Raw genomic sequence first — 27,074 nt, forward strand, 5'->3', positions numbered from 1 at the left:
CCTCCGGCGGCGGCGGCGGCGGCAGCGGCGGCGTGCGCGGCTTCCCCTCGCGTTGCGGTGAGTCTAGGGTTCGAGCCCGTACCCCGCCGGCTCGGCGGGATGTCCCTCGGCGCTGTATCTGGGTCTCCCGGGGCGTCCCCTGGAGGGGCAGAGCCTGGCCGGGGCCAGGCCTGGGCGCCTTCCGGCCTCCGGTCCCAGGCCGTGTGACCAGGACCCCGAGGGTCCTGCTGTGGGGGAGGGGCGGGCCTGCGAGCCCCTGGAGACGGGCACTGCGGGGCGGGGCGGGGGGCCGCCGGGGTGCGGGCCTGCGAGCCCCTGGAGACGGGCACTGCGGGGCGGGGCGGGGGGCCGCCCCGCGCGGGAGGGCCCGGTGGTCTTTGGCCCACGCCGACGTGAAGCCGGATGAGGTGTGGGACAGTTGGCTCTGGGAGACAGCGAGTAAAGTTGGAAACCCTCTCGCTAGGGGAATATTGAGACGAGGGGCGGGCACCGCATACCGTTTAGGTGCTGGGGGGGGGGGGGGCGTGGTAGCCGGGAGCGCGTCTCGGGGGTCCCGCAGCCATCCGCCTGGCCCGGCAAATGCTCCTAGGACCCGGGTCACATTCCCAGACCCTGGCTGAGTCGTTATCTGGAAGGTGGAGTAGAGAGGGAAGCGGATCTTCCGTGCACTGGATGGCCGGACAGCCTGGCCCGAGCCTGGCCTCCACCCCGGGCTCCCGTGTGGACGGCAGGGGCCCTGGCACTCGGTCATCATCCGCTGCTGTGCCGCCCAGGAGCCTGGCCTCCTCCCCGGGCTCCCGTGTGGACGGCAGGGGCCCTGGCACTCGGTCATCCGCTGCTGTGCCGCCCAGGAGCCTGGCCTCCTCCCCGGGCTCCCGTGTGGACGGCAGGGGCCCTGGCACTCGGCGGTCATCCGCTGCTGTGCCGCCCAGGAGCCTGGCCTCCTCCCCGGGCTCCCGTGTGGACGGCAGGGGCCCTGGCACTCGGCGGTCATCCGCTGCTGTGCCGCCCAGGAGCCTGGCCTCCACCCCGGGCTCCCGTGTGGACGGCAGGGGCCCTGGCACTCGGTCATCATCCACTGCTGTGCCGCCCAGGAGCCTGGCCTCCTCCCCGGGCTCCCGTGTGGACGGCAGGGGCCCTGGCACTCGGCCGTCATCCGCCGCTGTGCCGCCCGGGAGCGGGGAGCGGGCAGCAGGGACTCCAAGCAGCGGCTCATCGGGGTCGCTGGCTTCACCCCCTGCGCCGCCAGGCTGGCCCCGCTGCGGGATGTGTCTGGGCAGGGAGCGGTGGAGGCCGGTGCTCAGGGCAGTGAGACTTCACCGGGGCAGAGTGGGGTTTGCGGGCGCACTGCCAACAAGCAGAGGGCAGGCAGGCCAGGAGGGACCCGTGGGTGCAGGAGGGCAGTGGGCCCGCGGGCGTGGGAGCTCACTGCTGCTGCCCTGCGGAGGCCGGGGCTTTTCCACCGCTAGTGAGAGCCTTCCGGCTGGGATTCTGCTGGGGGCTTCTCATTGGCAGGGGCCCAGGTGGCCCCCACAGCATACAGAGGTTCAGCTTCAGAAGCCGGAGAGTCCTGGAGGTTGAGTGTGCTTGATACGGGCTGACCTGTGCACCCAGACGTGGTTCACGTGAGGCGTAGCTCGCCGCGATTTTAAATTTTATTTGTCTTGCTCAGAAGGCAGAGAGACAGAGACAAATGTCTGCTGGTTCACTCTGCAAATGACCTGCCCCGGTGCGGCTGTGCCGGGCTGGACCCAGGAGGCCCAGAACGCAGTCTGGGTCTCCCGTGTGGGTGGCAGGGACCCAAGGACTTGACCGTCACCCGCCGCCTCCCAGGTGCATTAGCAGGGAGCTGGATTGGAAGTGGAGGTGAGACGCAAACCAGGCACTCTCTGTGGGGTGTGAGAGGCTTAACTGCTGAGTCAGCACCCGCCCTACTCAGTTTTGTAAGAAGTCCCTTTCAAATAAAAAAATAATGTTTCAAATTAAGAAATGCGTGTGACTTCAGTTGTGCAGTGGAAGGTGGCCCTGGGCCCAGCAGAGGCCTGCATTAACATTTCATTGCCCTAAAACATCTGAGAAGAGCAGCGTAGGCAGGAATTGGTTCATTTCTAGTGTGGAGCTTCCCCAGGCAGGACGGAGTGGCCCTTGGTTAAGGCATCTGGAGAGGCCGAGGCGTGGTGGAGGGACCATTACACGGTGAGCCAGGACGCACAGCCATGGAGGGAGCACGTGGTCTCCTTACAGAGCTGACGCGCTGGGTCAGGAGGCCATGCGGCGGACAGCCGTGCTGAGGTCACTGACCAAGGCCCCGCCTTCACTCCCATCAGCCATTAGCATTGATCTGGAGACCTGCTGTGGGACTCGGAGATTCACACGTCTACACGATGCATCCCAGCACCGATGACGTTTTTTTTCTTTCTAACTACTGAGGCCCTGGAATGACCCTGCTGGTTTGGGTGCTCTGCATGTTGGAGCCTGGCCTGTGCCCACTGCTTTACGTGGGCGCTGAAGGGCTTGGGCCAGCCCTGCCGTGTGATAAGATTTCTCCCCGATGTCCCTGCTTTCCCAGATCTGAGGCATCCCATGAGCCCCTGAGGATGCTCCTGGATACCTCACACCATTTCTCTTGGGGGTGTCACTGAGGTGTGAATCCTCCTGTCCACTTGCGTCCTTTTTTTTTTTTTTTTTTTAAGATTTATTTATTTGAACTAGTGACACAGAGGGGGAGAGAGAGAGAGAGGAGATCTTCCATCCGCAGGTTCACTCCCCAAATGGACGCAACAGTCAGAGCTGGGCTGATCCGAAGCCAGGAGCATCTTCTGGGTCTCCCATGGTGGGGGGCGTGGGCAGGCACTTGGGCCATCTTCCACTGCTTTCCCAGGCCATCAGCAGCGAGCTGGATTGGAAGTGGAGCAGCCAGAATTCGAACCGGGGCCCATCTGGGATCCTGGCACTGCAGGCAGAGGCATAACCTACTACGCCACTGCGCTGGCCCTGCCTGCTTTGTTTAAGGCCCACCTGATACTCTGTCTCCAACATGCTAGCTACTCCCCGTCTCCCTAACCCCTAACGTACCATGGGTGAGATTCCACACTCCCGGAGCAGTGGGCCCTACCTACTGTGCAGGCGCCCCCTGCCAAGCTCTTTCCCAGGGGAGCCCCACCATAGGTAGCCCTGAAGTTTTCCTTCTCATCCAAAACCAAAACAGAACCCTAAAGTGAGAACAACTACCAGGTCTGGGCTTTGTGTTCCCCTCGTCTTCCTCTAGGGGGCCCCAGAACCAGCTTTTGTCCTGGAAGTCAAGTTTTTAAATCCGAACTGCCGTGTACTCGAGAATTAAACAGCTTTGGTGTTTGGGCTGGTGGTTAGGACCCCTGCGTCCCCCATCCCAGTACTTGGCGGTCAGATCCCGGGGGTTGGTGCCCCCCTCAGCTTCCTGCTGCTGCACACCGGGAGGCCGCGGTGATAACTCATGTAGTTGGGTTCCTGCCACCCACATGGGCGTCCCGGATTGAGTCCCTCAGTCCAGGCCTCAGCCTGGGCTTCCACCCTGGCCGTCTGGGCACTGGGGGAGCGAACCAGTGGATAGGAGCTCTCTTGTCAGTCTCGCTCTGCTTTTCAAATAACAAGAAAAATTAAAAACTAATTTAGGGGCCAATGCTGTGGTGTAGCGGGTAAAGCTGCCACTTGCAGTGCTGGCATTCCATGTGGGCGTCGATTCAAGTCCCAGCTGCTCCACTTCCGACCCAGCTCTCTGCTATGGCCTGGGAAAGCAATAGAAGATGGCCCACGTCCTTGGGCCCCTGCACCCACGTGGGAGACCTAGAAGAAGCTCCTGACTCCTGGCTTCAGATCATAGCTCCGGCTATCGAGGCCAATTAGGTAGTGAACCAGCGGATGGAAGACCTCTCTCTCTGTGTAACTCTGACTTTCAAGTAAATAAATCTTTTTTTTTTTTTTAAAAAAAAAAAAAGCTAATTGGTGGGGCTTGGCGCCTTGGCTCACTTGGTTAATCCTCTGCCTGCGGCGCTGGCATCCCATATGGGCACCGGGTTCTGTCCCAGTTGCTCCTCTTCCAGTTCAGCTCTCTGCTGTGGCCCGGGAGTGCAGTGGAGGATGGCCCAGGTGTTTGGGCCCTGCACCCCATGGGAGACCAGGAGAAGCACCTGGCTCCTGGCTTCGGATTGGCACAGCACGAGCCGTAGCGGCCATTTGGGGGGTGAACCAACGGAAGAAAGACCTTTCTCTCTCTGTCTCTCTCTCACTGTAATTCTACCTGTCAACTAAATAAAAAATCTTTAGGCCGGCGCCGTGGCTCACTAGGCTAATCCTCCGCCATGCGGCGGCAGCACACCAGGTTCTAGTCCCGGTCGGGGTGCCGGATTCTGTCCCGGCTGCCCCTCTTCCAGGCCAGCTCTCTGCTGTGGCCAGGGAGTGCAGTGGAGGATGGCCCAAGTGCTTGGGCCCTGCACCCCATGGGAGACCAGAATAGGCACCTGGCTTCTGCCATCGGATCAGCGCGGTGCGCCGGCCGTAGCGCGCCTACCGCGGCGGCCATTGGAGGGTGAACCAACGGCAAAGGAAGACCTTTCTCTCTGTCTCTCTCTCTCTCTCTCTCACTGTCCACTCTGCCTGTCAAAAAAAAAAAAAAAAAATCTTTAAAAAAAAAGCTAATTGGGTGAAATTTGTGTCAGAGTTGTATTAGTTGTGTGTGTGTGTGTATATATATATATATATATTATTTTTTTTTTTTACAAAATTTATTTCTTTGAGAGGCGAAGTGAGAGAGAATCTCTCCCATTTGCTGGGTCACTTCCCGAATGGCAGCAGTGGCTGAGGCTGGGCCAGGCTGAAGCCAGGAGCCTGGAACTCCATCCAGGTCTCGGGCCATCTTTCATTGCTTTCCCAGGTCATTAGCAAGAAGCTGGATCAGAAGTGGGGTAGCCAGGACTCGAACTGGTGCCCATTTGGTATGCTGCTGGCTTAACTTGCTGTGCCATGGCACCAGCCCTGTGTTAATTATTTAGTGATGACTATTAAAAAAAAATGTTTGAAAGGCAGAGTTACTGAGAGAGAGAGAGGGAGAGGAAGAGAGATCTGTCACAACCCAAATGGCTGCAATAGCCAGGGTGGGAGCCAGGAGTTCCATCCGGGTCTCCCACATGGGTGCAGGGGCCCAAGCACTTGGCTGTCTTCAGTGCTTACCCAGGCACACCGGCAGGGAGCCAGATCCGAAGTGGAGTAGCCAGCTCTTGAACCAGTGCCCGTATGGGACGCCGGTGTCACAGAGGGCGGCCACTGCGCTGCAACGCTGGCCCCAGCGATGGCTGTTTTGGAACTGCTCAGGACACAGGGGATGCCGGGGCACATCCCTGGGTGTCAGGGGTGGGAGGAATTAATGATGGGGCTCATGGTGATGAGTGACAGTGATGGGGATGAGTTTGCTCGGTGATTGATCTTTATACCGTTAGAGCTATCAGGATGGTCAGTATTGAAACACAGGCAGGAAATCACGTTGTTGGTGCTAATATGTAACTCGTGTACCCTGTAACTTCCTTTTTTCCCCATGGAAACAATTGTGCTTTTGGATGAAGTGAGGTTTAGAGGCGTGCAGCCCTCGTGTGGCGGTACAGCTGCCAGCGCCCGGGGGCTGCCGTGACTGAACCGTGTCCCCATGTCCCCCTCTGTAGGAAGGATGGAGGAGCTGAGTCAGGCCCTGGCTAGCAGCTTTTCTGTGTCTCGGGACCTGAACAGCACAGCTGCCCCGCACCCGCGCCTGTGCCAGTACAAGTCCAAGTACAGTTCCTTGGAGCAGAGTGAGCGGCGCCGGCGGTTACTGGAGCTGCAGAAATCGTAAGGACGCGCTAACTCTGGCTGCTTTCCCCAGGCCGGGGGCTGGGAGCCCTTCCGGGGGCCCCCTGCTCATCCCCACAGAGCCCCCTTCCAGGTAGACCCCTTGTAGGCTGAACTGCCTGCCCGCAGGGTGGGAGGCCGAGTCCGGAGGAGGTGAGTGTGTTTTCTGCCCGGAGCGTGGGGAGAGGCTGAGGCTGGGAGGCACAGGCTCCTGGCCACGCTTAGGTTTTTCTGCTTTTCCCGGCAGCATTCCGGAGCTCTGCAGTTCGGGGACTTGTGGAGGCCACGCCCAGGCTTCCACTCCCCGCGTTCCCTGGGCCGCGTGTGTGGCTTCTCCTACACCCGGAATCCTGGTGGCGGTGTGGTCTTCCCGGCTGCCTCCAGCCCAGATGCTTCTGTGGCACCCTCGGGAGTGGAAGACAAACAATCGCACAGGGAGTCTGAGGAAATGTCTTCCATACGCTCGGCTCTGAGTGCCAAGATGAGAGGGAGAGAGCGGGTGGGAGTGGTGGGGCCTGAGCTGCTCTGCAGGCGGGGCCGGCCTTTTTTCTTTTAAGATTATTTATTTGAAAGGCAGAGTACAGAGAGGGGAAGGTCTTTCATCCTCTGGGTCACTCCCCAAATGGCCCCAGTGGCCGGAACTGGGCTGACCCAAAGCCAGGAGCCAGGAGCTTCTTCCAGGTCTCCCATGTGGGTGCAGGGGCTCAAGCACTTGGGCCATCCTCTGCTGCTTTCCCAGGCGCATTAGCAGGGAGCTGGATTGGAAGTGAAGCGGCCATGGCTTGAACTGGCATCCATATGGGATGGCAGTGCCGCAGCGCCGGCTTTACCACAGCTACGCCGCAGCGCCGGCTGTACCACAGCTACGCCGCAGCGCCGGCTGTACCACAGTGCCGGCTGTCCCACAGCTACGCTGCAGCGCCGGCTGTACCACAGCTACGCCACAGCACTGGCCGCAGGGCTTGTCTTTATTCTGGTGCAGCAGCAGGACCAGCTGGGCACCGATGAAGGAGTCGGGGACCAGAGGAGACTCAGAAGCTGCTCAGTTTCCATGCTGGCTGCATATTTGTAGTTTTTAAAGATATATTTATTTATTAGGCAGAGTTACAGACAAGAAGAGAGAAAGGTTTTCCGTATGCTGGTTCACTCCCCAAATGGCTGCGACGGCTGGAGCTGGGCCAATCCAAAGCCAGGAGCCAGGAGCTTCTTCTGGGTCTCCCACATGAGTGCAGGGGCCCACGGACTTGGGCCATCTTCTACTGCTTTCCCAGGCCATTAGCAGAGAGCTGGATCAGAAGTGGAGCAGCCGGGACACAAACTAGCACCCATATGGGATCCCAGTGCTGCAGGTGGAGGCTTAACCTACTATACCACAGCACAGGCCCCATTTTTATTTTTTAAAAAGTTTTATTTATTTATTTCAAAGGCAGAGTTACAGAGAGAGGGAGGGAGGGAGAGGCAGAGAGAGATCTTCCATCTACTGTTTCACTCCCCAAATGTCCACAACGGCCAAGAGCTTGGAAGCCCATCTTGGTCTCCCACATGGATGACAGTGGCCCAACCTCCTTGGCCATCTTCCACTGCTTTTCCAGGCACATTATCAGGGAGCTGGATTGGAAGTGGAGCAGCCAGGACTCAAACTGGTGCCCATAGGGGAGGCCAGTGTCACAGGCAGCCGCTTAACCCTCTGAGCCACGACCCGGGCCCCAGACCTTTTTCTTTCCTACACAAGTAGCAATGTGGTGCTCTCTGTTCTGCATGTGTTTTTTTCGGTGGTCTTTTTGGGAGATGCTGTGAGTTCACAGAGGGCCGGGTCATTTTTGCGTGGTGCTAGCCATTCCCTGAGTGGGTCAGTCATGGTGTAAGCTAACCAGTCCCTGCCCCTGGGCAGCTGGGTGGCCCTCCTCCTGTGATGGTCACCAGCGTGTGGAAGCAAGCATGGCCATGCAGCCTCTCGCTCAGGTGCCACACCAGCTGTCCTGCTGTGCGTTCGTGTCCTCTCAGGTGTGCACCTCTTCAGCAATGGGCACGAGCCCCACCTGTGTTTAAGAGGAAACGAGTTGTTTACCTTAAATTAGAAGGAAAAACTTAAAGAAAGTGGAAACCGGTTGGTATTGGCCTCTCTGCCTCAGTGGCTGAATCCTTGCCTTAGCGCCAGAGAAATCCAGTACAGAAGATTTCATGGCATTTCCAAATCACTTGGGGATAGCTGGGTTCCAGAAGGTTCTTTTGCTTCCCTCTCAATTTCCTGAACTTTCTAGAATATGCAGTTGTAAAAGAAGAGAGAAAGATAACCATAAAGCGAAACAAGAAGTAAAAGTTCTTAAGTCCTAAGCCAAGTGGCCAGCTTTGAAAGTTGCATGGGAACTGCAGGAGGGCCCAGCTTCTCTCCAAGGTGCTGTGTGGAACAGAAAGGCCAGATGCTGTCTCTATTTTCGGCGTCTCCATGAAGCTTATCCCCTCCCCCACCGCTGGGCTTCAAATGAAGCATCGGCCTGGCAGGAAACGTCTTTTTTTTTTTTTAAAGATTTACTTCCAACATGATTGCAGTGGCTGGGGCTGGGCCAGGTCAAAGCCAGGACCCTGGGACACCATCCTGGTCTCCCTGATGGGTGACAGAGGCCCAAGCACCTGGGCCATCTTCCTCTGCTTTGCCAGGTGCATTAGCAGGGAGCTGGGTTGGAAGCAGAGCGGCCGGGACCCAATCCGGTGCTCACCATGCAGGTAGTGGCTTAACCCACTGTGCCACGGTGCTGGCACAGTTCTTACGTGGGGTGGGGTGAGGTCCAGCTCAGCCAGCTAGTGCGCCTTGGAAATTCTTTAGATATCTTACTTTGTCCATTCTTGGGCGTCTCTGAGGAGTGCTGAGTGTGTGCAGAGGGGTTCCTGTTTAGGATCTGTGAGCAGGCATCACTAGGTGAGCCTTGCAAGGAGGACCCATCCTTTCTTTCTCCCGCCGGAATCCCCAGGTTGCTCTCAGACTTGGAGCCCTGGACCTCAGTGCGGTCTGTCTCATCATAGTCTGTCTTCATGTGAGACACAAGAGCTGTCGTTTGCCCTTCTTCCCCCAGCAAGCGGCTAGACTACGTCAATCATGCCAGGAGGCTGGCTGAAGATGACTGGACAGGGATGGAGAGTGAGGAAGAAGACGATAAGAAAAACGATGACGAAATGGACGTTGACACGGGCAAGAAGCTGCCAAAACGCTATGCTAACCAGGTGAGAGGTCTGGAGGAGGTCAGACCCCGCGGCCTCGCTGCCCTGTTGGCAGAAGGGGCTGAGGCAGGGTGTGGAGAGGAGCTGTGTAGGGCCTGCTGATGGGCAGAGTGGGTGGGGCCACGCTGCTGTGGCCTGAGGGGCGGCACTGCAGGATCTGGGTAGCAGGCCTGGGACTGCTGGCCACCAGTGGGCTGCAGGAAGCACCTGAGCTGTGGCTGCAGTACCAGACTCCATGTCTTTGTCACTTTTGGGAAAAAAAAATTTATTTTCATCTACTTGATAAGGCAGAGAGAAAGAGAAATCTTCCATCTGCTGGTACATGCCTTAGATACCTGCAATAGCCGAGGCTGGGCCAGGCTGACCCCAGGAGCCTGGAGCTCCATCTGGGTTGCCCCGTGGGTGGCAGGGGCCCAAGTACTATGGCCATCCTCTGCTGTCCTCCCAAGGCATTAGCAGAGAGCTGGATTGGAATCGGAGCAGCCAGGACATTGAACCGGGGCTCCAATACAGGATGCTGGTGTCACAGCCCACGTCCTAGCCTGCTACACCACAGTGCCAGCCCCCAGCTTCCTGGTAAGGCACATTAGCAGAAACAGAGCCGGGACTGAACCCTGGTACTCTGATGTGGGATGCAGGCGTCTTGTTGTACCAAATGGCTGTGTCCCCCGCCCCCACCTGTTATAACCCTAGGGGACCACTGTTGTAACATGTGTGGTCTGTTGGTGGAAACACCCTTGTGCCCTGCATGGCCATCCTGTTAAGTCTCTGGTTTCTCATCTCTACTACAAGAACAGTAATAGTACTTAGCGTTAGAATTGTAGGGAGGATGCCGTGAGCCAGCGTACCTTAGGTACCTAGCCTGAGCCCACGCGTGCTCCCCTAGTGTTACCTGCTGTACTGTTTTCAAACGGCGGTACTGAGATAGAATTCATGTACTACGTGAGACACCTGTTTCCAGGGTACAGTCGGTACTCACAGGACTGTGCACCCATCACCACTCTTTAATTTTACAACTTTCACGTCACTGCAGAAAGAAATCCTGCGGCCATTTGCAGTCACTTCCCGTTCCTCCTCCCCCCAGCCCTGACCCCCACGAGTCCACTCTCTCTCCTGTGGATTTGGCTCTTCCGGACGCTTCCTGGAAATGGAATCATGCAGTGTGTGTCTTTGTGGGACGCTTCTTGTGCCCAGCCTAGGGTTTTCGGGCTCACGTGAGGTGTCGGGGAGGCCATGTTTCACCGCGTGTAGTGTGGAGCAGCGCTCCCTGAGCGCTGTGCCCGTGTGGTTTATCCGGTGCTCAGTCCATGGACGCTGACCCTGCCTCCACTCTGGCTGCTAAATGGGCACAGCTGCTGTGAGCACCGCGCACGGGCCTCCGTGTTTGCCTTTTCTCGTGGGTCTGAACCTTGAATTTCTAGGTCATGTGCTGGCTGTTTACCTTTGGAGGACCTGCTGAGCTCTTTCCCCAATGACCACGCCCTCTTACATCCCCACCGCAGCGCAGGAAGGCTCCCTTTCTCCACCTTCGCCAGCACTTGTCGTCCTTTAGCACACTCGCAGCTCTGCCACTGGGCGTGCAGTGGTGGCTCCTGGGCTTGACGTGTGTCCTCCTGGGGACCGGTGGTGTTGAGCACGTTTTCATCTGCGTGTTGGCCATCTGTATGTGATCTTTACAGAAATGCCCATTCCAATCTTTTCCCCTTTTTTCATTGAGTTATTTGTCTTATTACTATCAAAGGCTCACTTGTTTGAGAGGCTGAGAGTGACAGAGTCCGAGAAAGAGAGAAAGATTGATCGATTGGTAGATACTGATTTTCTCTCTGCTGGTTGTGGGCATCTGGGGAGTGAATCAGAAAATGGAAGACCTCTCTGTCATGCTGCCTTTCAAATAACAAACATAAATAAATAAAAATTCAGTAACGAGTGGTTAACGGGGCTATGAGAGGCAGAGGGGGAGGCTGGGGTAGGATGTCTGAGGCAGCAGAGGGTGGTGAGTCCACAGGAGATGCACGGGGTTTAAAGTTGAGCGAGCACAAGCAGAGGGAGAGGTAGCAAGTGGCTGGCAGGTGGTCCAGGTGCAGGAGAGAGGCGTCTAGAGACAGACGAAGATGAGGGAGCACCCTCTGAGAGGTGGCGAGAGAGCGTGCGCGTAGGTGAGATCTGCCCCCGGGGTTTATTTATTTGAGAGGCAGAGTTACAGATAAAGAGAGGGAGGGGCAGCAGGAAGGCTCTTCTGTCAGCTGGTTCACTCCCCAGAAGACTGCAACAGCCGGGGCTGGGTCTGTCTGAAGCCAGGAGCCAGGAACTTCTGGGTCTCCCACGTGGATGACGGGGGCCAGGGACTTGGGCCATCTTCTGCTGCTTTCCCAGGCCACAGCAGAGAGAGCTGGATCGAAAGTGGAGCAGCTGGGACTCGAACTGGCACCCGTATGGGCTGCTGGCACTGCAGGTGGCGGCTTTACCTGCTACACCACAGCGCCAGTCCCTCAAATACATAAATCTTTAAAAGAAAAAAAATAACTGCTCAACTATGTCTGAGCGACTTTTTTTTTAAAAAAGATTTATTTATTTATTTGAAAGAGTTACACAGACAGAAGGAGAGACACAGAGAGAGGTCTTCCATCCACTGGTTCTCTCCCCAAATGGCTGCAACAACTGCTGCTGGGCCAGGCCGGAGCCAGGAGCCAGGAGCTGCTTCCGGGTCTCCCACGTGGGTGACAGGGCCCGGGGACTTGGGCCATCTTCCACCACTTTCCCAGGAACAATATAGCAGGGAGAGAATCGGAAGTGGAGCAGCTGGGCTGGGACTGGTGCTCTCTGGGATGCCAGTGCTGCTGGTGGCGGCTTAACCTTCTGCACTACAGCACTGGCCCCTCAGAGTGTTTTGTTTTTGTTCTTTAGGATTTATTTATTTGAAAGTAGAGGGAGGGAGAGGCAGAGAGAGAGAGAGGTCTTCTGTCCACTTGTTTACTCCCCAAGTGGCCACATTGGGCGGGGCTGTGCCGGGCCAAAGCCAGGAGCCAAGAGTTTCCTCTGTGTCTCCCAGGTGGGTACAGGGGCCCGAGCACTTGGGCCGTCTCTGCTGCTTTCCCAAGCGCATAAGCAGGGAGCTGGATAGGAAGTGGAACAGCCGGGACTCGAACCAGCACCTGTATGGGATGTCAGCACCTTTACCCTCTATGCCACAGTGCTGTTCCCCTGAAGGCTATTTTATACCATGTTTTTAGTATGCCTGTGGTTTGACTGTGACCTGACGCATGAGGTCAGTTGTGGAATTTTCCCCGTGTGGTATTGTAGGTGCTTACAAAATTTCAGATTTTGGAATATTTTGGATTTCAGATTTTTGGATTAGGCATACAAGGAATAGAGAAGATGCAAAAAAAGTATTTAAGAAAAATGTACTTATTTGGGAAGAAGAGAGAGACAGAGACAAAGACGAGAGCTCCCATCTTCTGGTTCACTCCTCAGATGCCTGCAGTGGTCTGGGCTGGGCAGGGTTTGAAGCTGAGAGCCAGGAGCTCTAGCCACGTCCCCAGGAGGGTGGCAAAGACCAAGCACTGGAGCAGCATCCACTGCAGCCTCCCAGGGTCTGCAGGGTTAGCAGGAGGCTCGAGTCAGGAGCCAGAGCACTGACGTAGCAGAACCGGGCGTCCCCACGTGGGACATGGCCGACGTGGCGGACCCGGGCGTCCCCGCGGGGGACATGGCCGACGTGGCAGACCCGGGCGTCCCCGCGGGGGACACGGCCGACGTGGCAGACCCAGGCGTCCCCGCGGGGGACACAGCTGTCCTGACGGCTGCTCCAAATACCTCCCCTGTTTTGTTTTCGTAAGATTGCAGAGTAGCTGTCTGAAGGGAAGGTTAGGTAAGTGGTTCAAGGGAGGGAATAATTGATGGCACAGAGTGTCCTGGATGGGACGGACTGTGGGTGAAGTTAATTTCACCACAGCACCTCCTAGCATCCTGTAGAACAGGTTTTTGGGACATCAGTTTGGAAAGTGATAGTCTAGGCTCAGAGCATCTTGTGGTCAGGAGCTTTTTTCACGTCTGGAGTGCTGCCCCTGGGAGGTAACGGTGAGGATGGGGTGGGCCTACGGCACAGTGGTCACCTGCATCCTGTATCGGAAGCGCCTGGGATCCAGTCTCAGCTCTGCTTCCCGTCCAGCGCCCTGCTGGTGCACACCCTGGGAGACAGCAGGCGATGGCTCAGGTACTGCCCCCCACCCTGCGGCACCGGAGACCTGGATTGATTGCCCGCTTCTCAGCATCTGCCTAGCCCAGCCCCAGTTCTTGTGAGCCTTTGGGGAGTGAATCAGCAGGTGGACGATCTCTGTCTCTGCCTTCCAAATAATTAAGAAAATTTTTAAAAAATTTAAGAATTGGGATGACAGTAGAGGGTGCACAAAGTAAGGGAAGGCCGAGGGTTCCGTCGCTCTGATGCCGGGGGTGAGTTAGCAGTATGGGGAGGATGCAGGTGATGTTGGCCAGGAGAAAAGCTGAAATCCCTGGGGAGCGGTCTCGACGGCTGCAGGCACGCAGGGTGGATGTCCTGCCGTCAGCGTTTCTGCCCTCACCTTCTTAGGTTTTGTTTTGTAAGATTTCCTTATTTATTTGAAAGGCAGAGTTACAGAGAAAGGAAGAGATAGAGAGCCAGGATCTTCATCCAGGTCTCCCACATGGGCCATCTTCTGTCTTCCCAGGCACGTTATCAAGGAGCTAGGTCAGAAGTGGATCAGGAGGCCAGCCTTGTGGCATAGTGGGTAAAGCCACCACCTGAAACGCTAGGATCCCACGTGGATGCTGGTTCAAGACCCGGCTGCTCCACTTCTGATCTAATTTCCAGCTAATGCACCTGGGAAAGCAGCAGAAAATGGCCCAAGGCTTGGCCCCTGCACCCACATGGGAGACCCAGACAAAGCTCCAGGCTCCTGGCTTTGGCCTGGCACAGTCCTGGCCATTGCAGCCATTTGGGGAGTGAACCAGAGGATGGAAGATCTCTCTCTCTCTGCCTTTCCCTCTCTCTTTCTCTCTCTGTAACTCTGCCTTTCAAAAAAAAAAAAAAAAAAAAAAAAAGAAGTGGATATTCGAGACTGGAGCTGCACTTAACCTGCAAAGCCACAATGCTGGGCCCTCTTTTTTTTTTTTTTAACCATTTATTGTATTTATTTGAAAGGCTGAGTGTTGGAGAGAGAGGGAGAGATTAATTTTCCATTTGTTATTTACTCCTCAAATAGTCGCAAGGCTGGGACTGGTCCAGGCCGAAGCCAAGAGTGCTGAATTCCTGGCTCTCCCACGTGGGTCATCCTCTGCCGTTAGTATGTTAGTATGTTAGTATGTCATCCTCGGCACGTTAGTTTGTAGCTGGATCAGAAACGGAGCAGACAGGGCTCGAACTTGCGCTCTGATGTGGGACGCTGGCAGTGCTGGTAGCAGCCTGGCCCTGACTTGTCCACTTGTCCTTTTATTGCAGACGTAGGCTGCGAATGCTCTGTCACGGTACACACACCCTAACCCCTGCTGATCGTTCCCCTCATTGTCTGTGTTCCTAGTTGATGCTCTCTGAGTGGCTGATCGACGTCCCCGCAGACCTGGGGCAGGAATGGATTGTGGTCGTGTGTCCTGTTGGAAAACGAGCCCTTATTGTGGCCTCCAGGGTGAGTGGCGGCGTCCCGGCCCCAGCAGGCCCGGGTGCGTGGCGGCGTCCCGGCCCCGGCAGGCCCGGGTGCGTGGCGGCGTCCCGGCCCCGGCAGGCCCGGGTGCGTGGCGGCGTCCCGGCCCCAGCAGGCCTGGTCTTTCCTCCGGTCCCTTCTCTGCTGCTGCAGCAGTGCCCGGACCAAGCTGGAAGTGCTTTCCTGCTGCAGGGATTTGCGGAGGGCCCGTGGGGCTGGCGGCAGCCTGCACGGGAGGAGGGGAGGAGGGGAGAAGTCGAGGGGCCCGGATGCCTGACTTTCAGTCCACACAGGGTTCCACCAGCGCCTACACCAAGAGTGGCTACTGTGTCAACAGATTCTCTTCCCTCCTGCCAGGAGGCAACAGGCGAAACTCCACCACAGCCAAAGGTGCCTGCATGCTTCATCTGTTCATTACATTTCGTTCTGTTTTGTTTTTAAAGATTATTTATTTATTTGAGAGGCAGAGTTACAGACAGAGAGGAGAGAGAGGTCTTCCATCCGTTGCTTCCCTCCCTGAATGGCTGGAGCTGGACTGATTTGAAGCCAGAAGCCAGGAGCTTCTTCCAGGTCTCCCATGGGGTGCAGGGCCCCAAGCACTTGGGCCATCTTCCACTGCTTTCCCAGGCCATAGCAGAGAGCTGGGTCGGAAGAGGAGCAGCCAGGACTTGAACCAGAGTCCATAGAGAATGCCAGCGCTGAAGGCAGAGCCTTAGCCTACTATGCCACAGCGCCAGCCCCTATTCAGTAAGCTTTGTAGTCAGTAAAAGACCATATAACAGCTATTCTGAAGACCCGCTCTGAAAGCCAACCTTTGGAACAGTACACAGACGCCGTCCTGGGCCCTGGACCCCGGGCCTCCCCACCTCTTCCTGGTCAGGCCTCCTAGTCACAGGACAGAGGCTGAGCCCTCATAGCTGGGTTAAGGCCACCATGCCTTTGGACTTCCGTTAGGAGGTGGCAGGTACGGTGTTTGGGGTAAGATCCTGGGAGAGTGCCAGGTGTGACAGGATGGACATCTGTTGCAGGGCTGCCCTGCCACTTTCCCTGTCCTTTCTCTTGTCCTGACCTCAGCTTCTCCCTCCCACCTGGGCCCGGCTGAGCAGACTGAGGTCAAGGACATGAGTAATTTGCCCACCGTCATTCTACCGAGAACTGGCAGAGGTGGGCCCAGGGCCTGTGTGCTTGCTCAGGCTCCGTGGCGGTTCCTCCTGGCCTCTGTCGGCTTTTACGTCCTGGCACATCCAGGCTTCGGCTCCCGTTGTCCTGTCTCCCCTGCTCCCTGTGCCCACTGTCCATTCGGCTGTCTTGGTCCTGGTGCCCCACACGTGTTCGGCCCCCTGTTGTCCTGTCTCCCCTGCTCCCTGTGCCCACTGTCCGTTTGGCTGTCTTGGTCCTGGTGCCCCACACGTGTTCGGCCCCCTGTTGTCCTGTCTCCCCTGCTCCCTGTGCCCACTGTCCGTTCGGCTGTCTTGGTCCTGGTGCCCCACACGTGTTCGGCCCCCTGTTGTCCTGTCTCCCCTGCTCCCTGTGCCCACTGTCCGTTCGGCTGTCTTGGTCCTGGTGCCCCACACGTGTTCGGCCCCCTGTTGTCCTGTCTCCCCTGCTCCCTGTGCCCACTGTCCGTTCGGCTGTCTTGGTCCTGGTGCCCCACACGTGTTCGGCCCCCTGTTGTCCTGTCTCCCCTGCTCCCTGTGCCCACTGTCCGTTCAGTGTCTTGGTCCTGGTGCCCCACACGTGCCTGCTTCGTTCTGTCTGCAGGCCCCCGCTCAAGCTGCTTCAGCACCTGGGTGTGATTGCCCTCTCTTCTTGCTGTCCCACTGTTTACTTTGTTTCTATTTTTAAGATTTATTTATTTATTCAAAAAGAAAAGTGACAGAGAGATCTTCCATGCTTGCTCCTTCACCAAATGGCTGCAATTGCAAGGACTGGGCCAGGCCAAAGCTAGGAGCCCAGAACTCCATCCAGGTCTCCATGCGGGTGGACACTAGCACCTGGGCCATCTTCTGCTGTCTTCCCAAGCATTAGCAGGGCCATCTTTCCAAGCTTCTGGATCAGAAGCGGAGCAGTGGGGACTCAAACCAGCACTGTGATATGGGATGCAGCTTAACCTGTTGCACCCCAGCGTGGCCCCTGCCCCCTATTTTAAGTCACTGATCCTGAAAGGTTCTGTTTGTACCACGTCTCTCCTGGGAGGTGTTTCTTGCTGCACCAGTCCTCTCTCTCTCTCAAACTCCTGTTGCTCCTTGTGAGTGTTGTAGCATTCAGCTCAATTTTTTCCTCTGTGATTGGATTTTCTCTGTAACTGAATTGGAACCTTTAAAAAAAAAAAAAAAAGATTTTCTATTTATTTGTTTGAAAGCGTTACAAAGAGAGAGGGAGACAGAGATCTTGCATTCCCTGGTTCACTCTATATGGCTGCAGTGGCCAGGGCTGGGCCAAGCCAAAGCTAGGAGCTTCATCCAGGTCTCCCGTGTAGGTAGCAGGGGCCCAAACCTTTGGACCATCACCCACTGCTTTTCCCAGGCCTAGCAGGGAGCTGGATTGGAAGTGGAGCAGCCGGGACACATAGGGATGTGGTGCTGCAGGTGGTGGGTTAACCTGCTGCACCACAGTGCTGGCCCTGCTTGTTGCTGCTTGAACGCAGAGCCCTGTAATACAGCATCTGCGATTGGAACTCAAAACACTGCAGGCGCAAACTGCTTGCTTTCAGACTTGAGCTTCCGTAAGGCGAGTTAACCCTATCTGTTTAAAGTTCAGGGGTCCCCCTGGCTTCAGGGTTGCCTGCATCCCTGACGCTGCCCTACGCCATGTCGCCCTGCAGCTGCACAGGGAGCGTGCGGGGGCCGTGAAGAGCTCTGCTCCTAATGTGTCCTTAGTCCCAAGACCTGGCGGTTGCTGCCAGCCCTGGGGATCGCTCCACACCAAGGTGGGGCTCCCTGGACTGTGACGGGGGACCCTGTCTTGGAGGCAGGCCTGAGCTGACTTCGCTCTGTGTCCCCAGATTATACCATCCTGGACTGCATTTACAGTGAGGTGAATCAGACCTACTATGTTCTGGATGTGATGTGCTGGCGGGGCCACCCTTTCTATGACTGTCAGGTAAGGTCTGACGCGCCCCTGGGTCTCTTCTCGTCTCCTCTCCCCCGGGAGCGCCGCTCAGCATGTGGGTTTGGAGCGTGACCAGCTCCTTGTCGTGTGCAGGATGTGGTGTGTCAGGAACATTAGCTAATGCTCCCTGCTTCTTTGAGTTTAAATTAGTTCAGTTTTGAAAAAGAACCAGGAGGAGCTCAGGGAGGAGCAGCAGTTCTTGAAGGGGAAGAAAGAAACAGAGGTGTGGGCTGGGACCGCAGCTGCAGCCACGCCTCGGCTCTCTCCAGTCCGGGGGGCTTTTCTGGCAGGGAAGATTGGGGGGCGGGGGCGGGGGCCACCAGGGAGAGTGGACAGAGTGCCAGGCGCCGTCCAGCAGAGCCCTGCCGCCGCCTCTGCTTCACCACCCACCTCCTGTGCCTGACAGTGGCAGGGGCCTCGGAGTACCACAGACCCTCAGATCTCCAAGGCCAGCCCCGGACAGCTCTCCCTGCCAGCTGCACTGCCCCCACCCCGCCCCCACCCCCGCACTTTCCTCATATTGGTGATTGTCATCAGCGCGAGGCTGGGTCAGCCGCAGGGGCCTCCGTCTCTGTGGCTGGCGCTCCTCTGTCTTCGTCCCTCAGCTCCCGGTCAGCCAGGTTGTCATGGTGGTTGTTCACGTGTGGCCTCAGGTCCAGGGGCATCAGAAAGGTTTTAGAACTGCGTGCTGGCCGGCCCGGAGAACCAGGACTTGGTGGGCTTACGTGTTAATAGGCCTCTCGGTGCTGGTCTTGTGGGCTCACACGAGGAAGCATGGGCCCTCACCCACACAGGGTCCCCCCATCCTGCTAGGTTGGGGCATTTCAGGGAGCTGGATTGGAAGTGGAGTAGCCAAGACTCAAACTGGCGCGCATAGGGATGCTGGTGTTGCAGGTGGTGGGTTAACGTTCGGCAGTCGTCGTGGGGATCTGCATCGCCAGGTCTTCGTGGACCTTCCTTCCCTGAGTCCCTCCCAGCAGCCTCCACCTGTCAGGCAGGTGCTGTGTCTCTCCTGAGCACAGACCGGACCAGGGAGAGAGGACAGAGTGCCAGGCGCCATCCAGCAGACCCCTGCCGCCTCCTCTGCTTCACCACCCACCTCCTGTGCCTGACAGTGGCAGGGGCTTTGGTGTGGCACAGATCCTCAGATCTCCAAGCGCTCTGCCCACGTGCAGAGCCACGACTGCCCCCCAGAGCGTAACTCCGGCCAGAGCCCCGTGCTCAGTTCTGTTGAGGGATGCTTTGTGACGTGTGTTCACAGCGGATGAATTTGGTAGCTAACACCACACACATTTGTGTGACATAAGGAGAAGACCGCATGGGCTTTTTTTTTTTTTTTTTTTTTTTTTTTTTTTTTTTTTTGGACAGGCAGAGTGGACAGTGAGAGAGAGAGACAGAGAGAAAGGTCTTCCTTTTGCCGTTGGTTCACCCTCCAATGGCCGCCGCGGTAGGCGCACCACGCTGATCCGAAGCCAGGAGCCAGGTGCTTCTCCTGGTCTCCCATGGGGTGCAGGGCCCAAGGACTTGGACCATCCTCCACTGCACTCCCTGGCCACAGCAGAGAGCTGGCCTGAAAGAGGGGCAATCGGGACAGGATCGGTGCCCCGACCGGGACTAGAACCCGGTGTGCCGGTGCCGCAAGGCGGAGGATTAGCCTAGTGAGCCGCGGCGCCGGCCTTGCATGGGCTTTTAATTTCCAAAAGCAAATTATCATAAATGATGGCAAGGCCCTACACAACTCCGAAGGGTGCATGTCAGTAATCCAGAGAATAAAGTGGCTCACGTGAAGGTACAGCTGCAGCCTGGGTTCTGATCATCGGGGTGAGAGGAACACAGGGGTTCACATATGTGCTTTGGAGCTGGAGAGCCAGGTCCCCAGTGTTTTCTCTACACACACAGACAAGTGACTTAACCTCAGGGTCGTCAACTGTAAAATGCAGGTGATGATGATACAACTCCCAGAGGGTGGGGGGATTAATAAGATTATGGAAGGTGGCTTCAGAAGTTCATGGAAAATGGAAATTAAAAGGGCGGCACTGCATTGCAGCGTCAGCTTGGGATGCCTGTATCCTCACTTGGAGTGCCTGGTCCAAGTCCCACCTCTGCTTTTGATGGAGCTTCCTGCTGACGTGCCTGCGAGGCAGTAGGTGATGTCTCAAAGTGCTAGGGAGACCTGGATGGAGTCTCTGGCTCCTGGCTTCAGCCTGGCCCAGCCATGGCTGTTGCGAAGTGAAGCAATAGATGGGAGATTCTCTCTCTCTCTTCCTCTCTGTCTCTCTCTGTCACTCTGTCTTAATTTAAATAATAGTAATAAGGTTTATTTTAGTACAAAAACCTTCCAGCACCCATGCACGTTTTTAAGTAACACCCATTTCCCTTGAATCTCTGGAGCTCCTCTGCGTGGAGCTTCCTGTGTGGAGCTTGACACGGAGAAAGCTTCCGTGTAACTGTTGGCGCCACGCTGTCAATGATGCCCCTGGATTTAAGGACACGAGCCTCAGGGATTCTGTGGACATCATCCTGACTCGCGGTTTTAAGGACAGTGTGGGTGATGTCGGGAGGGCGGTGGCGGCTTCTGCTCTGCTGGTTTGGGATGAGTGGTATTTCATCTCTCTGTGTCCCTCCTCCATGACAGACTGATTTCCGGTTCTACTGGATGCACTCCAAGTTACCAGAAGAAGAAGGGCTGGATGAGAAGACCAAGCTCAACCCTGTAAGGGCTGGTGCCGGGGTGGTGGCGCTCTCCGTGGAAGTTGGTTTGGATTGGTCTGTTCCCAGGATCGTCATTCAGAGTGAAGCTGTCTGTTCTGAGGCAGCAAGGCACCATGGGACGTGCACTGGCCTGGGAGTCATCTAGATCTGAACTGTGCTTTGGCCTTTAAGAAATTCTGGGTTGGCCAGCGCCACGGCTCACTAGGCTAATCCTCCACCTTGCGGCGCTGGCACACCGGGTTCTAGTCCCGGTCGGGGCGCCGGATTCTGTCCTGGTTGCCCCTCTTCCAGGCCAGCTCTCTGCTGTAGCCCGGGAGTGCAGTGGAGGATGGCCCAAGTGCTTGTGCCCTGCACCCCATGGGAGACCAGGAGAAGCACCTGGCTCCTGGCTTTGGATCAGCGCGGTGCGCCGGCCGCAGCGCGCTGGCCACGGCGGCCACTGGAGGGTGAACCAATGGCAAAAGGAAGACCTTTCTCTCTGTCTCTCTCTCTCACTGTCCACTCTGCCTGTCCAAAAAAAAAAAAAAAAGAAAGAAATTCTGGGTTAACAGTCTTGGTTGGCCTTAGCTTCTTCATCTGCAAAACAGAGTTAATACCACCTGATTTCTAGGGTTGTTTTAAGAACCAATTGACAGGGGCCGGCGCCATGGCTCACTAGGTTAATCTTCTGCCTGTGGCGCCGGCATCCCACATGGGCGCGGAGTTCTAATCCCGGTTGCTCCTCTTCCAGTCCAGCTCTCTGCTGTGGCCCGGGAAGGCAGTGGAGGATGGCCCAAGTGCTTGGGCCCCTGCACCCGCATGGGAGACCAGGAGAAGCACCTGGCTCCTGGCTTCAAATCGGCACAGCTCAGGCCGTAGCGGCCATTTGGGGAGTGAACCAATGGAAGGAAGACCTTTCTGTCTCTCTCTCTCACTGTCTAACTCTATCTGTCAAAAAAAAAAAAAAAAAAAAAAAAAAACATTTGACAGGGGCCGGCGCTGTGGCGTAGTAGGCTAAGCCTCTGCCTGCAATGCTGGCATCCCATATGGGTGCTGGTCCATGTCCTGGCTGCTTCCAGCTCTCTTCTATGGCCTGAGAAGGACCTAGAAGAAGCTCCTGGCTCCTGGCTTCAGATTGGTTCAGCTCTGGCCATTGTAACCGTTTGGGACGTGAACCAGCAGATGGAAGACTTTTATCTCTCCCTGTAACTCTGCCTCTCAAATAAATAAATAATTAAAAAAAAGAACCAGTTTTCAGAAACATACAGGTCATCCTCACATAACACTTACGGTAGCACTCAGTGGTTAGTGGTTCGTATCAGCGCTATCCCCTGCTTTTGATGCTGTTTTGAATTCTAGGCCACTGAGTCTTAAACTTTAGGTGCGTGAGCAGCACCTGGAGGCTTGGTGGGACAGAGACTGCCGGGCCTCACCCCGAGTTGCTAACTCAGTCGGTCCAGGCCAGGGCAAGTTCCCCAGCGGTGCCAGGGCCACCAAGAACCCCCGTTCTCATGTGTGAGCTGGGAGTGCCCTCCTCTAGGCAGTGCGCTCGAGTTACAGGAGAGGCTCCAGGCTCAGCGGGAGCTGCCTCTGCAGGGTCCGCTGCCCAGGAGGACAGTACAGGTGTCTTGGTGGTCTCTAGTGATTTAAATACAGGACAGCGGTTCTCAGGGCATTTGCCTGGATGGTTTATAAGAATTTTTTTTTTAAACTTTTTTTAAAGATTCTTTTATTTATTGTAAAGCTAGAGTTACAGAGAGAAGAAAGACACAGAGGGAGAGTGCTTCCATCTGCTGGTTCTCTCCCCAAATGGCTTCAACAGCCAGGGCTGAGCCAGGTCAAAGCCTGGATCCAGGAGCTTCATCCAGGTCTCCCATGTGGGTGACAGGGTCCCAAGCACTTGGGCCACCTTCTGCTGTTTTCCCAGGCACATTAGCAGGGAGCTGGATCAGAGGTGGAGCAGCCAGGATACAACCCAGCACCCGTATGGGTTCTTGGCCCTCAGGCATTGGTTTAACCCACTATGCCACAATGCAAGCCCCACAAGAATTTTTTTTTTTTTTTTTTTTTTAAGATCTATTCACTTACATTAAAATCAGTTACAGAGAGGGCAAGGCAGAGGCAGAGAGAGATAGAGGTCTTCCATCTACTGGTTCACTCCCCAAGTGGCCACAATTCCTCCTGGCCAAAGCCGGGAGCCAGGAGCTTCATCTGGTTTCCTATGTGGGTGTAGGAACCCAAGGACTTGGGCCATCATCTACTGCTTTCTCAGGTGCATTAGCAGGGAGCTGAATCGGAAGTGAAGCAGCCGGGTCTCAAACCAGCGCCCACATGGGATGCCGGCACTGCCGGCGGCCGCTTAACCCCCTACGCCACAGCGCCAGCCTCCCCACAGGAATTTTTAAAGGCAACTGGACAAGCAGTCCAGTAGGAGGCCAGAAGCCTTGGTTCTTTGAGTGATGTCAGTCAGCAGGTGCTGCAGCCCGCCTTGAGGAGGGGATGAGGCAGCTGCTGTCTCTGGGCCGCTGCTCTGAGCGCTCTGCCTGCGTCGTCTCATGGAAGCCGTGCGACAGCGCCATGCAGAAGATACTGTTGTTGTTCTGTTCTGCAGATGGGGAATGGAGGCACGTGGAGACAGAGTGGTGGGCAGCGCTGGGACTCAAACCCGTGCAGTCTGACTTAAGTCTGTGTCCTAATCCCGCGGTTCAACCGCTTCGGTCTAAACGTCCTCGCTGGTGTGATGAGGGCTTCACGAGCTGGGGCGGCTGTTCCCCTGAGCTGTCAGCCCTGTCGGTCCAGCTGCGTGTTAACATCAGCACAGAGCATAAGAAACACCTGGGGGCCGGCCTGTGGCTTAACAGGCTAATGCTCCGCCTTGTGGCGCCAGCACAGCGGGTTCTAGTCCCAGTCAGGGCGCCAGATTCTGTTCTGGTTGCTCCTCTTCCAGTCCAGCTCTCTGCTGTGGCCCAGGAGGGCAGTGGAGGATGGCCCAAGTCTTTGGGCCCTGCACCCGCATGGGAGACCAGGAGAAGCACCTGGCTCCTGGCTTTGGATCAGCATGATGCGCCAGCCGCAGCGGCCATTGGAGGGTGAACCAATGGCAAAAAGGAAGACCTTTCTCTCTGTCTCTCTCTCACTATCCACTCTGCCTGTCAAAAAAAAAAAAAAAAAAAAAAAAAGAAAGAAAGAAACAGCTGGGACCCACCCCAGACCGTGCAGTAGATTCTCAGGGTGTGGTCTGGTCATCAGGGATTTTTATTTTACTTATTTTTTGTCAATAACTTAAAAAATTACTTATTTATTTTGAACGAGTTACAAAGAGAGAAAGGGAGAGACAAAGAGGCCTTCCATCCACTGCTTCACTCCCCAAATGGCCACAACGGCCAGTGCTGATCTAGGATGAAGCTAGAAACCAGGAGCTTCATCCAGGTCTCCCACGTGTGTGGCAGGGGCCCAGGCACTTTGGCCATCTTCTGTTACTTTTCCCAGGCCATTAGCAGGGAGCTGGATCAGAAATGGATGGGATGACAGCCTCACAGGTAGTGGCTTTACCTTCTGTGCTACAACCCTGCCTCCTATTAGTAAGTTTTTTAAAAAGCTCCCCTAGACGGTTCCTGCGCTTAAAGGAAGGTTGAGAACCACTGACCGCGTGGGTTAGAGGTTGGGGAGGAGAGAGTAGGCGAGGATGACACTAAAAACTTCTCCTCTCTGATGGAGCTTATTTGCTAGAGCAATATCACTGTGACACTATGAATTATTTGTTCTGATTTGTATTTCAGTTTAAATTCGTGGGGCTGAAGAATTTCCCTTGTACCCCTGAGAGCCTGTGTAAGGTGCTGTCCATGGATTTCCCTTTTGAGGTAAGGAAGCCCTGCCTTTGCTTGTGTGGTGTGATGGGCGAGTGACCCAGCGATGCCGGCTCTCACGGGGGCGCTGCCGCGGCTGTCACAACCTCGGAGGGGAGCAGGAAGCCTGCTCAGAGCCGTGCATGTGCTGGCCGCCCCCAGAGCCCAGTGGGAACCGAGGCTCAGAGCGGAGTGAGTGCTGGCCGCCCCGCAGAGCCCGGGGTGCAGAGTGGGAACCACAGAGCAGGAACCGAGGCGCAGAGCGGAGCGAGGACTCCCGTTGCTAGGTCTTTCCTGCCACGAGCTGAGAACCATGCCCCTACTTGAGTGCCGCGGCTGGTTGTAAAGTTACAGGGGGCACAGGGGTCCCTGGAAGGCAGCGCGTGCTGAGCCCCGTGCGGGTTGCTGATCCTGGTGTGCCCTGGATTGTCGGGTTTCAGCTGTGGCAGCCTCACGGCCCAGATGACCCCTGCACCATCCTTAGCACCTACAAGCCCAACAGGCAAATTCCCCTCGGCCCGTCGTGCCCGTGCTGTGCACCTGCTGGCCTCTGCCTGAACGGGGTCTGCGCTTGTAAAGGGGGTGTGGCTTCCCCAGTGCGGGAGTGGCGTCGGCCGCCCTGCACTCTTCTCCGCGAGTCCATTAAGAAGCCGGAGGAGCGCAGGCTTTGTTTGTAACCCGAATGCCCCGGTGGCCATCAGTGCCTTTCAGAGATGAGTCACCGAATCGCAGGAAACAGAATGTGGGCCTGTGCCGGGCTTCCCGCCCAGGAAAGCTGTTTCCCAGAACACGGCTTGCACACCGCCTTCAGGGAGGTTCGGGCAGCCACGAGCCGGGGGAAGCGGGGTCTGAACCGCCCGTCTCCCAGGCGCCGTCCTGGTGGCTAAGGGGGTGAAGCCATGGGTATGAAAGCGCCCCACAAGCAGGAGTGTGCTGTTTGTATTTTTACTTTCTAAAATTTAGCCTCCTGAGCCATTTCTTCTCCTAGGAAGACTGCTTGTGCGAGAAGTGAGGACTGTTCCACTGGCCATGAGCCGGTGGGCAGAGTGGCCTCTGTGTGGGTCAGCGCTGCTGGCACACGTGGCTGTGGACGGCATTTTCATCCCTGGTCTCCCCTCTCGTAGGTAGATGGACTTCTCTTCTACCACAGGCAGACCCACTACAGCCCCGGCAGCACGCCCCTGGTGGGCTGGCTTCGCCCCTACATGGTGTCAGATGTCCTTGGAGTGGCCGTGCCGGCCGGCCCGCTGACCACCAAGCCCGAGTACGCTGTGCGGCAGCTCCAGCAGATCATTGAGCACAAGAGGAGCCAGAAGGAGGGTGCGCAGGAGGAACTGCAACACAAGGCCTCTGGGAACGGGTGCTACGAGTTGGAGCACCTGTCCACGCCCACGCTGGAGAGCCCTCCCCTTAGCCCAGCCGGTCCTGGGAGCCTCATGGAGAACTAAAGGCAGCCCCAGGATGGCGTCCGGCCGGGACTGCAGCAGGCGCCTCACGTGAGACTGGGCTTCCTGAAGCCATTCGGGTGGGAGCCGCCTGTCCCCCGTCCGAGACGCCAGCTCGGCGGGGGCGGGGAGGCCCCGAGTGCGTGTCACTGATTGTCTGCCCAGATCCGTGATGTGAATATAGGTGATTCTTCAGACCGGAGCTGTTTGAGTCTTCAGCTTTAGGCAGACGTGAGTCCTCCCCACCTCCCCTCCCCCGAGGCTCCTGAACCATGACTGGTCACATCCTGGCCCGTTTCACTCCTTTTTGCACTGAAACGCCGTGCTGAGTTTCCAGTAGCTGCTGCTGCTAACGTCATTTTCTGAACGGCCTTACCAGGAACTGCAGTTCTGGGTACTGGAGTGTTCCCACTTCTGAGAAGACCAGTGTGCTTGTCTCTGGTTTAGACGCTACCAGAGATAAAGTGCACGCGGGGTTCATCCGCTCCTCTGGAGATGCGTCAGCTCCTGCGGGGCCTGACCCTGGCGCGGGGCCCCTGCAGCAAACAGTGGGTTCTGGAGGTGGGCAGAGCTGGGGCCCAGCCAGTGAGCTCACAGAGCGCCACGGTGGCGAGGCGACTGCTCTGGGCAGGGGATGTGAGAGCGGCAGAGCCCGGCTGAGGCTCTCTGGGGTACACAGTGTGCTCTGCTGGGAAGGAGTCTCCCCAGGGGCAGGCCGGGTGCAGCTGTGCTTGGACACAGCCAGCTCTGGGGACTCCAGTAGGGTTCGCATTGCTCGAGTGTGAAGTAGGACAGAGAGCCGGGAGAGGAGCTGGCGTGAGACAGGAGGCTTTGTGTCCTGGAGAGAGGGAGCCCCGGACCCTCGGATCTCTGGACGAGAGCTCCGTGGCAGCCCTGGGAGTGGAAGGCGGCGTCCCAAAGTTACCTGAGCCATCTCTGCTCTGTGATCAGAAATGCGTCCTATTTCCTGTGGCCTCTGTCTGCTCCCCCACTTCTTTCCTTGCCGAGACTTCTCACGCTGGGCAAAGGGGTCACATAGAGAGACCCGGGTCTGATCTCGTCGGACGTGCAGCTGTCCCTCTGTGCCGATTAGTTCTGGGAACGGATCTGGCAGGAGCGGTGATTCAGAGGGCCTGATTACACCGGTTCAGCACATCCAGGGGAACTGGCCCCAGCGCTGGCTCTTGGAGAGCCGCTCGAGCTGACGCGGTATAATTGGAGAAGGAAGAACCCCGGCCCCC

The 27,074-nt window shown here is 56.7% G+C and overlaps 1 protein-coding gene across 2 annotated transcripts; it reads left to right on the plus strand.

Moving 5' to 3' along the window:
* On the plus strand, positions 1-27,074 carry SNUPN (snurportin 1). 2 transcript variants are annotated; one of them, XM_062206415.1, is made up of 9 exons: positions 1-57; positions 5,691-5,853; positions 8,925-9,072; positions 14,622-14,726; positions 15,035-15,131; positions 17,746-17,843; positions 20,488-20,565; positions 24,323-24,403; positions 25,513-27,015. In XM_062206415.1, the coding sequence occupies exons 2-9, from the start codon at positions 5,696-5,698 to the stop codon at positions 25,834-25,836; spliced, it is 1,089 nt and encodes a 362-aa protein (XP_062062399.1). In that variant the 5' UTR covers positions 1-57; positions 5,691-5,695; the 3' UTR covers positions 25,837-27,015. The 2 variants fall into 2 exon arrangements, with proteins under 2 accessions (XP_062062399.1, XP_062062400.1); XM_062206416.1 differs by lacking the exons at positions 1-57; positions 5,691-5,853 and adding an exon at positions 5,919-6,006 and having other exon boundaries at positions 25,513-27,074.

The sequence above is a fragment of the Lepus europaeus genome, chromosome 11, assembly GCF_033115175.1.
Source record: "Lepus europaeus isolate LE1 chromosome 11, mLepTim1.pri, whole genome shotgun sequence".
NCBI classification, from domain to species: Eukaryota; Metazoa; Chordata; class Mammalia; order Lagomorpha; family Leporidae; genus Lepus; species Lepus europaeus.

Bases quoted from the DNA above. Each gene is read 5' to 3' on its own strand.
- SNUPN (XM_062206415.1), top strand. From the start codon at position 5,696: ATGGAGGAGCTGAGTCAGGCCCTGGCTAGCAGCTTTTCTGTGTCTCGG. The intron at 9,073-14,621 runs GTGAGAGGTCTG...CTGTGTTCCTAG, and splicing joins CAAAACGCTATGCTAACCAG to TTGATGCTCTCTGAGTGGCT. The intron at 20,566-24,322 runs GTAAGGGCTGGT...TTTGTATTTCAG, and splicing joins AGAAGACCAAGCTCAACCCT to TTTAAATTCGTGGGGCTGAA.